Source organism: Callospermophilus lateralis, chromosome 5, assembly GCF_048772815.1.
Source record: "Callospermophilus lateralis isolate mCalLat2 chromosome 5, mCalLat2.hap1, whole genome shotgun sequence".
NCBI classification, from domain to species: Eukaryota; Metazoa; Chordata; class Mammalia; order Rodentia; family Sciuridae; genus Callospermophilus; species Callospermophilus lateralis.
Genome location: NC_135309.1, coordinates 60,677,254 through 60,689,453, shown reverse-complemented (window position 1 = coordinate 60,689,453; position 12,200 = coordinate 60,677,254). Strand labels below are relative to the sequence as shown.

Here is a 12,200-nt window from a genome sequence, read left to right as displayed (position 1 = left end):
ATCCTAAAATAATTTTAATTCTCCATTTATATAAACAATACTGTTATAAAAATAAAAGAACATGCAAAATTTAATACTTAACTCTTTTAAAATTAAGTAAATGTGTTTGATCAGAGATACAGATATATATTAACATTGTATCCCAAGAAAATTAAAAATGAAATCCCTTATCTAAAAAAGGGAGATGTTAATATAAAAATGACTTAAAAGGTTATTTTAAGATACCTAAAATGATACAAAGAAAATTTATTTTCAGTTGGGTTAATCAACAAAGCATGATGTTACAGGTTTGAGGACTTCATGAAGTGCTAGCTGATATGAATAGCTAGTTTATTTTTCTCTGTGTAGACATGAGAAAAAGCTTTTGCTACCGAAGCTACAATGGAACCACTTGTGAAAATGAGTTGCCTTTTAATGTGACAAAGAGGATGTGCTGCTGCACATACAATGTTGGCAAAGCCTGGAACAAACCTTGTGAACCTTGCCCAACACCAGGAACAGGTAAGCATGCAGCCCACACTTGTACTGAAGGCTGAGTTAGTGATGCACACATAGGTGTAACACTTCACTAAAAATCAGCATGCACTATAACCAATAATCAGAGAAGCTCAGTTCTGACAATATCCAGGAGCATCATCTGGGCTTAGCTTCCCAAGTGGCCCTCTTTGGAAGTCAAAACACTAATTTCTGCCACTTACTATGCGACCTTGTAGAGAATTTATCCTTTCTGAAACTAATTCCTCATATATAAAATAAAGATTACTAATAAATAGTGACAGGGAATAATTCATATGGTTGTAATAATGATTAATGAGATGATGTATATAAATTCTAATTTTCATATTGCCAGGCAATTGAAAATCTTCAAATTGAGAATCTGGATGCTCAGTGTGTATTGGTGGTCTATATACCAAAGATGTATATACAAAACCCTTGCCTTAATAGTGCTTGAAATAAAAGTGTACATTACAAGTTTTAGCTAGTGCTCTTTTCAAGAATTTAATAACTTGTGTAACAGTGGGCATCAGAAGCATTTTGCTTCATAAAAATTAATACTCAAAAGTTTCCATTGGTTTGGTGAATTATATATAGGAAAAGCTGTCACAGTCTCTGTTCTATTTCATAATGAATCATTCTTTACTCCTCAACATTACAACAAGTAGATGCTTTTGATTTAAAAAAAAAAAAAAAGACAAAATTCACATCTCATTCATTATTGGTTGTTAACCTGTTTCTCCACTACAAAACCATTTTTCCTATCTGTGTCCTTGTGTAATCATAATCCTTTCTTAAATTCATGCTGTAATCTGTTTTTCCAATTTATGTGTATTGGATAATTTTTAAAGTTCTGTATATCGTAAGAAAATAAGTTTAAATGCCCTAAGAAGATGTTTTGAATCTCATAATGATATACTTACCATCTAATATTAGAGCAATAAAAAGTTACTTGATAGAAATAACAATAACGTTAGAGAATACCTAGATCTACTATTTGCAGAAGGTCTCAGTCACCAAATAAATATAATTAAAATTAAAATGTCTTGTTGTGAATAATATAAAATATATTTGTAAAAGTAATACTATTAAATAAAATGTTAATTTGAATGAATGAGCTTCAGAATGTTAAGAGTACATTGTTTTATTTATATTTTAAAGCTGATTTTAAAACCATATGTGGAAATATTCCTGGATTCACCTTTGACATTCACACAGGAAAAGCTGTTGGTGAGTTTTTCCAGATTATGTTTATATATATTATATATATATATATTCTACTAAAATATACTCAGTTTTTTAAGGGTACTACAAAATACAATAATCTGAATTCCAGAGAGAAAAAACATGCTTACTGACTAACCAAGTGTTAATAGTGGTATTATATCATCAGCAGAGTCTGGTGATTGAGTTCTGATAGTTCTTTAATAGTTATACAGTAGTGGCAGTTAGGGTGACCTGATACACAATTTGAAGAGGGGGCTTGGTTCCCTAGGAAGTTGTGTATTTTATCAGTCACTTACATTTTTCCATTGCTATTTATAGAGGAATTCATCCATTTTATGGTTTGTGTGTTTTCATAAACCACAAAGCCATTTCTGCTATTATGGACATTTGATGTTTATGACACTGAATGTACATTCTCATTACAGGTATGCATAGCATTATTTGAGGTTATATGGCAAATACATTAAGCAGAATCACATATACCTTACCAAATCTGTTCAATTTCAGACATTGATGAATGTAAAGAGATTCCAGGCATTTGTGCAAATGGTGTGTGCATTAACCAGATTGGCAGTTTCCGCTGTGAATGCCCTACAGGATTCAGTTACAATGACCTGCTCTTGGTCTGTGAAGGTAATTCTGAATAATATATGTCCTTAACCAAAAAGAGTTTGGTGTACATAAATGGCATTTAAACTGTAGTCTGATTTTCATTATTTCTTCTGAAGTCCTTTAAGACTTGATCATCAAAGTGATGGCATGCCTGTTACCCTAAGGCAATGATGAATGCCTCTTTACCTTGGAACTGTTGCTCTTTCAGACATTGATGAGTGCAGTAATGGCGACAACCTCTGCCAGAGAAATGCAGACTGCATCAACAGTCCTGGCAGCTACCGCTGCGAATGCGCTGCAGGCTTCAAACTCTCACCCAATGGGGCCTGTGTAGGTAAGAAAGAAGCCCACAGGCACCACACACAAGAGCCTTTGCATTTCCTACACTAAAAGGGAGTACAAAGCTGGGCTCAGTGGTGCACGCAGGGAATCCCAGTGGCTTGGGAGGCTGAGGGAAGGATGGAAGTTCAAGGCCAGCCTGGGCAATTTAGCAATGTAGCTCAGTAGTAGAGCATTCCTGGTTTAATTCCCAGTACTACAAAAAGGAAAAGAGGGGAGGGTAGTCCAAACTTTTCTAACAAAATATAACTTCAAGAATAATTTTGAAAAGATTTTCTAACTTAGTCTGTTTATTTACAGAGAACCTATGTCACCATATATTTTAGATGATTTTATTAAGAAAAGATGTCCCTTTAATAGATTTCCTTGGGATAAAATAGTATCCTTGATACCAATCAACCTAAAAAATTTCATGATTAAAAAAGAGACTTGGATACTTTGAAAGCCCTGCTTATTTTGATTCAGCTATTGTTATGGTTCATTTTCAGCCTGTCTGTAATAATTAATAGCAGGTTAGAAAAAATGCATCTGTGAAAAATGAAGGAATCTTAATAAAAATCAGATATGTGTCATATATGGGGGGTTTTTGTTTGTTATAGATCGCAACGAATGTTTAGAAATTCCTAACGTTTGCAGTCATGGCCTGTGTGTTGATTTGCAAGGAAGTTACCAGTGCATCTGCCACAATGGCTTTAAGGCTTCTCAAGACCAGACCATGTGCATGGGTAAGAACATTTACTTCCAGGGAGTGAAGTGAGGCTGAGACTCCAAGATAGATTACAGTTGTCATGTGCCATCAGTGACTACCACGTCACTGCCATGTTAAACCATTTAAGCCTTTTTTTATTCAGAGCACAGTTTGCAGGCAGGAACATAACACAGTATTCCTTGGTTCAGTGATTCTCAACTTTTCTCCTCTGAAGACATGTGGCCGGACACGCACTCTGAGATGCTGGAGGTTGTGTAAAGTTCACAGTATAGTCTCCTTTTTACCCCACTGGATTCCCCCTCAAAAGAGAGTTTAGGAATGCCAGGGAGTAGTAAGAGTGACAGTATTAAATGGTTATAGGGCACAACATTACACACTCCTTTTGCACAAATTATTTAATAATTCAGAATTTATCTGCATCTTGTGTATTTTATCACTTAAAATAGTTGTAGAAGCAAATATAACCAAACTCTTTGAGAATTCCCAGTAGCTAATATAATGGTTAGTTAAGTGATAATAGTGTTCAGTTAAGCACTTGCTGAGCTGATGATTAATAAGCTTTCAAAGGCAGATGGGCTGGTTGCCTTGAGGCTGGGACTGAGCATAACTCCTTAAATCTGATGTCAGCGATTGGCTCTGCCTCTGCCAGAGCATGCTCTCTGTGCTTTGCCCTTGAAGGAGGAAAATTAAATTTAAAACTTGGCTATTTATAATTAGCATGTTCTCAGAGTGGAAAAATCGAGGGTTATGCATCTACTCTTTTGATATTCAAGATACTATCTAGGTGCATATTAAAATCAGGTTTTAGTATTCCTGAATTCATTTCCTTCATGGTATATCCATGCAACAAGGAACACCTGGAGAACTTCTCAGCTCATCCATTGCCTCCTAAGACTCCCCCCACCACTCCACCCCCACTAGCCACCCCCAACCTCTGCCACTCTGACAGGGAAAATTGTACAAAGGAGAACAGGCTCTGATCCTATTTGCATGGAATTTTTTGTACTTCCTATATGCCCGGAGAGTATGATTTGCCTAAAAATATATGAGATTTATGATTTGGAAATCCACATGAGGGACATCTGCCCCGACTCTTAGCAGTTCTTCCGTGATTAAACTCCATCAGTCCCTTCAGTCAGAGCTTCCTTCCTAAAGAGCAGTGCCCTGTTTTTTGCATGGTACAGTTTCAGCAGCCTGGAATTCACAGTCCCAGGAGTACACTCTCTTTTATGATTGGATGGCCTGAGTATTTTGACTTCAGTCTTTCGGAAAGTTAATGATAATGAATTCTAAATAAACTCCAAATTGGAGTTTGAAGTTTAACATTAATAAAAACTAAAGTTTATCTTTGTTTTCTCAAATTAAGGTCTATCTATAAACTTTTGAACAAGTGTTTGTCATGTTTAATAAAACAAATTATTTTATTATTTCAAAAGGTCAGTTTACTTATAATTGATAAGCATAACTATTTATTTAAAGAATCTCTGCTAATGAGATGCTTGATTAGGCTGGATTTGAGTGCTGTATGTGCCTATACATCATTAAAGTATTAATTTTTTAATATAATTTTGTGATTTTGACTTTTTTCTACCACTTAATTATTTTTCTCAAATCAATATGGATCCCTAGTACTATACTGAGAAAATCTGCACAAAGTGAATACTCTTTTTTCCCTAATTAAAAGTTGAATTCCTTTAAGCCAGTGTTTCTTGGCAGATGTCGATGAGTGTGAGCGGCACCCCTGTGGAAACGGAACTTGCAAAAACACTGTGGGATCCTATAACTGTCTGTGCTACCCAGGCTTCGAACTCACTCACAATAATGACTGCCTAGGTGAGTCCTTTGGTCAGTCCATTATTGTTTCTGCTTCATTTCTATGGACTACACTGAAAGAAATAATAAAACTATTCAGTTACAAAAATGGAAAACTTGTCAAAAGATATGTAATAACATTGACCAATTTCTCATTAACTAAAATCATTTTTTTGGCCTAAATAATCATGAGACAATACACTGTTTTTAACACTTTTTGTCAGTTGACTAATCAGGAGAAAAAGGCATTCAGATGGTTGTAAACATTTTGGAACTGATTTAGGGTTTAGATTGCTTTCACCTCTTAAATGCGATTGAAAATAGACATTTTTTTTTATTTCAATGCTACTACAAATATTTTATACAGGTCTACTCTTGATTTGCATTCAAACGTCAGCAGCCTCCTACTTATAATACATGTACTGTGTTGAAATTTCCTTTTCCCTCAACTTTTGAAGACTGGATACCTTTCCCCAGGAAAGTAGTGCATGGTGACTAGGTTTCCAGATCAACCCTCAGAAACCTCTTGGATACATAGTATATAGGTATATAGCCTTTGGTGCACACTAACATAACAAATATGACCTGGGAATTAATACTGAGCAGGAGAGGTTCCTAAAGTGAGTTAGAGGAGGCAATAAAAAAAAATGACAACATGTGTGTGTCCCACCTGCCAAGCACTATGCCAGTACCTTGCAGCCTACCTTGTTTAAATTCCATGACCCTGCAAGGTGTGTGGAAGTAACTCAGGATTTCTAAAGCAAGAGACCATCACAGCTTAACCCCACCCACTTCCTGAACTAACCAGACTCACATTCCTGTTGGCTTTATTTTTTCGAAATTCTGCAATTATGAAAATGTTTTTGCAACCAATTGGACATTTTTTCAACTCCCATCTCTTTGACTATAGTTTCTTAAGCACTATACAGGCAGAGTGAACTAGAAGACACAGGCATGGCTCTGACCAAGGTACAGTCCTCCAGCAACCCAGGAAATCACTCACATGTAATCATCTTGAAATTTCACTAAACACGTAACATTTAATGTCCTTTTGTTTTCTTAATTCTGTATTATGTTTGCAATTCTGAGTGTTTTTAAACTAACTGATTTTTCTGTATTTAGCATGCTCAATTATTTCTGTATGTTCTGTGGCTAACATACTTAATCTCCAGATAATGGATCCATAGATTAGACCATTACGTTAAATCCCAGATAACCCCTTGCATTCAGAAAAAGAAATACATTTCAGTTGGACAAACATAGAAAGCTTCACCGTAAACCTTCAACATTTATCTGGTTATAAATTCATGAGTTAGATTCATACCAAAGACACACCCTTGTGGTTGAAATACAATAGGAATATATGTCACCTTATTACTTACATGATTCTTATGGGTCATTTTTTTCTGTGCTGATGGGGAATTGTAACGTAGGATTTTTGAAGATGGACAATAATGAATGTGTTTTTAAGTTTCTGCTAGTGACACTGTATGCATGTAAGAGCTGTCTCTGAAAAGGTAACTCCTGTTTATTTACAGACATAGATGAGTGCAGCTCCTTTTTCGGTCAGGTATGCAGAAATGGACGGTGTTTCAATGAAATTGGCTCCTTCAAGTGTTTATGTAATGAAGGTTATGAACTTACTCCAGATGGCAAAAACTGTATAGGTAAGCCTCTAAACAACATATGGTCTTCACGTATTTGGTTTTGTGCAAAAATGTGAATCCCAGACTCCACCACCCCCACCTCCGACATCACACACACATACACTTAGGGAATCTCATTCACATTTCAATTGATCATTAGATAACCTGAACAAGATAACCTGTGGTAGGGTAATTTTGGTCTAAGTTATTAGCCAACAGTTGGGAATGTGTCTTAGGCAATGTTTTTATTGGGAACAGAGCTGGAGGCTGTCTGTGGCTCAATAAAAGTGAGAAAAAAAATCAAGAAAATTAACAACTTACCAAAAAAGTACTATCTAGAATGTCAGAAAAGTATCACAAGTGCATTTGCCCTACCCCTGAATTACATTCCCAGCTCTGAATTCTGTTATTATCATTCAGCAGATAAATTTGTGTAACAATCATCTTGTATTTTAATGATTTTTTCTCTTCTTTCTCTTTAAAGATACTAATGAGTGTGTTGCCCTTCCTGGCTCTTGTTCTCCTGGGACCTGTCAGAATTTGGAGGGATCCTTCAGATGCATCTGTCCCCCAGGGTATGAAGTAAAAAGCGAGAACTGCATTGGTAAGACTAGCAATCATTCTGAAGTCAACGGCTTGTGAAGTATTAATAAGGCTTTGTAGAGAGCTGGTGGAAATAGATTGAATCTCAGTCACTGCAAGCATGCGGAGCTAAGGAATTAAATATAGAGCTGCCTACATCTGTTTTATTGAACCATCAGAAATGATTTGATGCTAGGAATAAAAAACTTAGGGACATGGGATTTTTCATTAACAGAAATCTTATGCTACTCAAGGAATTTTCATCATACTCTAATCTTTTTTCCAAACGTCAACAGAGACTTTCTACTGAATTTAAAGAGTGTCTACAAAAATTGTAATCTTTGGCACCCAACTTTAAAACAGTTATTAAAGGTGTCTAGGGTCCTAGAAATGTGAAGCAGAAAATCTTCACAATTCTGCTGAGACATTTTTTTCCTTGGGAGGGCCTCATGTCAAAACAGAAAATATTAATCCACTTGTCATAACAGATGTTTTTCTGTTGAAACTCTTCCAGCACACAAGAGCACTGTAACCACATCAAAAGTGGGTCCCAGACTTGCCTGGTGGACATGATGAAGGTCGACCTTTTTACAGTTCACTTTATTTCACTTTTATACAAATTATTTTTTACAGCCTTGTTGAAATTCAGGAGCACCAACATCTTAGTGTGGTTTTCCTAACGTGAAAGAATTGCTAAAGATTTCTATTGCCTATTTTTAAAATTCTATCACTTCTGGCAAGATTCCATATACAGATATGTAGCTCTACTGTTTACATTAAGGGGTTTTTGAAGCTGAAAGGAGCCATTTATTTACTGCATAGAATTTAATTATTTCAGACTATTTAGACAATGTGAGTATCTCATGCTGATTTTCTGATTTTTATAGTTTATTGTCAGGTTGTCCAGTTAAAACAGTAATAAATAGTTATACTAGAATCATTTTAGTAAAACTTATTTTATTTTTTAACTGTATTTCTTTAGTTGTAGGTGGACACGGTACCCCCATTTTATTTTTATGTAGTGCTGAGGATCTAACCCAGTGCCTCACATGTGCCAGGCGAGTGCTCTACCACTCAGCCACAGTCACAGCCCTTCTTTTTTTTCATATTTAATCTTGATTCTTCGTGTGTTCATGATCCATCTCTTCATGGAGCAATAATAGCAGCTATCGCCACCATATTTTACATATATACACATGCTTCTTTGTTTCTCATAACGTTGGCTACCTTTTCTCTTTGTTTCAGATAATCTTGGCTACCTTTTCTCTTAGTGAAAAATATAAATATCTATGATTTAGTTAACAGCTTATTGAACTTCAGAAATATTTTTCTTTCTGTAAACATTCTTAGTCATGCCACTATTTTGCATCTCTGAAAATTTGGCTTTTAAACTCTCTTCACTATAAGAATATTTCCTTTAGGCTGGTGTCTCTTCTACCAATTCTTCCGAGACGATTCTTTCTAACATGAGCACACATGCTTCCACATGTGTAAATAACCGTGTGTGTACACACACATAAATCCATTCCTATGTTCCACGGGCATTACAGTGAACACATGGCACCTTTCTAGGTGGTAAAAACACGAAAATACACACAAAAAAATGGCTTTGGGGAACTTGCTGCCTAATGGGAGAAATGTATTTCTGTAAGCATCTCTGTTTTGTATGGTCGTCATGACAAATACTGCTCTGGAGGCATGTCTGGGATGTGGGAGTACAGTATGAGCTTGTGAGTAATCTTGGTAATGGTGAGACGGTGGAGGGTCAAGAAAGTCCATCACAAAGAATCCACCACATTCTGGGTTGGGTGGGAATTTACTAATGAAAGAGGGAAAGAAAACAGAAGAGGCTATTTGAAAACAGGCAGCACAAGCATGGTAAGGGACATCATGGGGCTGACTCAGAAGATTAAATTTAATCTTCCAGGCCATGTGGAGGCATTACAAGGATTCTTGAGTTTTAGAAGGGCTGTGATATGACTCTTCACTAAAATTCTGCTGATGTGAATTAAGATATTAGTGTTCGACAGACATCATTCCCTAGGGCCTGAGGATGCAACATAAGCTAAAGCAACATGGCATGTCCTCATGGAGCTCACGTTCTGATGTGCCTGAAGTTATGTAATATTGATTCAGTCAGTTAAAGTAACCCATGGAATGTGCACTTTCCATGAAAAAGGTGTCCAAACACTATTGCTTGGATATCCATATTTATTTTAAGGAACCATTCTGGGACCAGGGGGAAATGATAACATTCTCAATGTATCTGGGTCCTCCTACTTCCATAGGCACAAATTTTCAAAGTTATCAGGTGGGTTCTTTAGAAAGGCAACCAATCCTGGTGGCAGTGAGGCAAGAGAGGAAAGGTACAGAAATCCAAGAGACTTGCAATGATACAGGTGGCAACTGAAGATGGGTTGAGGAGCACTGAGGAGGTAGAATGGAAGGCCATGTGCTATTTGCATATGGGGCTTAAATGGTCAGAGGGAGAAATAAGGTTGATTTCATGGTCTCCATTTGGATTATTGAGAAAAGGATCAGGAAGTGGATCAGTCAGTAGCTATGTTGAGTGATGCATGAGATGTTGAATTGGCCACATAAGTAGGCATGTGGCTGTACACACACCTTGAGGATCAAGTATAAGGAGCTGGTGCTGAGTTAGGACTTCTCACATACAGTTGGTTGAAATTGGATATAATGTTTGACTTTCGAAGCATTAAATGGTTTATTTTAAAAGCATAATTTAAGCATATACATAATGTAATCTCTTATTTCATACTTAACCTCCATTGGCTAGTAGTGTACTATTGTGGTGTGGACAAATAACGTATTTTCAGATATTAAACAGTGTATGGATTTGAATAAACTAACAAATTCAACCTCTGCTCTGCAGATATAAATGAGTGTGATGAAGATCCCAACATCTGTCTTTTTGGTTCCTGCACCAATACCCCAGGGAGCTTCCAGTGCATCTGCCCCCCTGGCTTCGTACTGTCTGATAATGGACGGAGATGCTTTGGTAAGTTTTGGAATGACTTCTCAGTCATAATTCACCCTTAGAAACTCAGAGCTAGATGGCAAACCATCATGCTAGTGTTTTCTCCTAACAAAATACATGTTTATGGTAATATATATATATATATATATATATATATATATATATATATATATGTGTAATTTTAAAATGTAGTCTCAAAACTATGTGTAACAGACAATTTTTCAGGCCCTACATGTTCTGCCTGTGAGAAATGTTCTGTCAGAAATACATATATATATACAGCTGAGCGCAATGGCGCACGCCTGTAATCCCAGAGGCTCTGAAGGCCGAGGCAGGAGGATCACGAGTTCAAAGTCAGCCTCACCAAAAGTGAGGCACTAAGAAACTCAGTGAGACCCTGTCTCTAAATAAAATACTGGGGGTGTGGCTCAGTGGTTAAGTGCCCCTGAGTTCAATCCTTGGTACCCAAGATAAAAAAGCAGAGAGTTATATACAAATTGATTCATCTGTTTAAATGACCAGTAAGGAGCTCTGTTATGTTTGATTTCTTGATTAAGATACTCGCCAGAGTTTCTGCTTCACGAATTTTGAGAATGGGAAGTGTTCAGTACCCAAAGCTTTCAACACCACCAAAGCAAAATGCTGCTGCAGTAAGATGCCGGGAGAGGGCTGGGGCGACCCCTGTGAACTGTGTCCCAAGGACGATGAGGGTAAGAGTGACGGCATAAACACATTTGCACCAGAGTTTCAGTGTCTGCTGAGTTGGTGTGGCATGTAATTTGTGAATTTTTTGAGGGTGACATGGTCCCCTCATGGATAGATTTTGATGGTTCAGTGAGCATCCTCGTCTGGGAAACTTCTTCCAACATTTGTGTACAACATGTGTAAGCACAGGGAGACCTGCCTATGTATTTCATTTTTCCTCCCAATAGTTGGTGTTACTTGCTTTCAGAAGAATGAATTTGAGAGATTCATGGAAGGAGATGCAAGAAGAAAATGGAAATTATATTCCAGATGATTGCAGAAGTCTGGTGTGGGGAGTTTAGGGGTTGCATGCACAAGCCCCTGGGTTTGATCCCCAGAACCTCACACACAAAAAGTCCCATGTGGGCATAGTATCACAAGCTGTAGTTCTCAGAATATTATGTAGATTCTGAGCGTTGAATCGCACAATAGCTCTTTGCATGAAGAAACCAGCAGCCTCCTAGGTCTTCTGAGCAAAAGCAAATTGTAGAATAATTCCCTGCAGGATCAAACAGGCCTGGTCTCCAGGTTAGAGGTGGCTTCTGTGTGTAAAGGGCAGGGAGGTCTTTTTGGTGGCTCATTGTTAAATGAACCAAAAACAGAAAGAACAAGGAAACCTAGGTGGGTGGCACCCTGGAAGGCCAAGCTCAAGTGGCCTTCTATAAATATACGCAATGTTGCTTTTGATATAAATTGTGAAAATAGAAGACTCTTGTCAAGGACACCTGAGTATAAGAAAAATAAGTACAATTTCATATATATTGTTAATTGGTTCTTAAGTTCTCTGATGGTTGAGGCTCTTGAATGATGGGGAATTTATGTATTTCTCTGCAGTTGCATTTCAGGATTTGTGTCCATATGGCCATGGAACTGTCCCCAGTCTTCATGACACGCGTGAAGGTGTGCTTTCTTTTATATTTTGTTCCTATATTCACATTTTATACAATATATTTTTTCATTTACTATATAAGCCATGCTAATTGTACTATGTAACACATAGTATATTTATCTAATGTACATTTATAATATTTTTGTA

At 36.9% G+C, this 12,200-nt stretch overlaps 1 protein-coding gene across 1 annotated transcript in view; it reads left to right on the top strand.

The window, feature by feature from the left end:
* Positions 1–12,200, top strand: part of Fbn2 (fibrillin 2) — a 218,122-nt gene that overhangs the window by 183,135 nt on the left and 22,787 nt on the right. Inside the window, exons 41-51 of the mRNA XM_076855914.2 lie at positions 349–501; positions 1,657–1,725; positions 2,230–2,355; positions 2,543–2,668; positions 3,273–3,398; positions 5,099–5,215; positions 6,733–6,861; positions 7,325–7,444; positions 10,316–10,441; positions 10,978–11,130; positions 11,999–12,064. Of these exons, the coding sequence (XP_076712029.2) occupies positions 349–501; positions 1,657–1,725; positions 2,230–2,355; positions 2,543–2,668; positions 3,273–3,398; positions 5,099–5,215; positions 6,733–6,861; positions 7,325–7,444; positions 10,316–10,441; positions 10,978–11,130; positions 11,999–12,064 (1,311 nt within the window). The remainder of the gene's footprint in view (positions 1–348; positions 502–1,656; positions 1,726–2,229; positions 2,356–2,542; positions 2,669–3,272; positions 3,399–5,098; positions 5,216–6,732; positions 6,862–7,324; positions 7,445–10,315; positions 10,442–10,977; positions 11,131–11,998; positions 12,065–12,200) is intronic.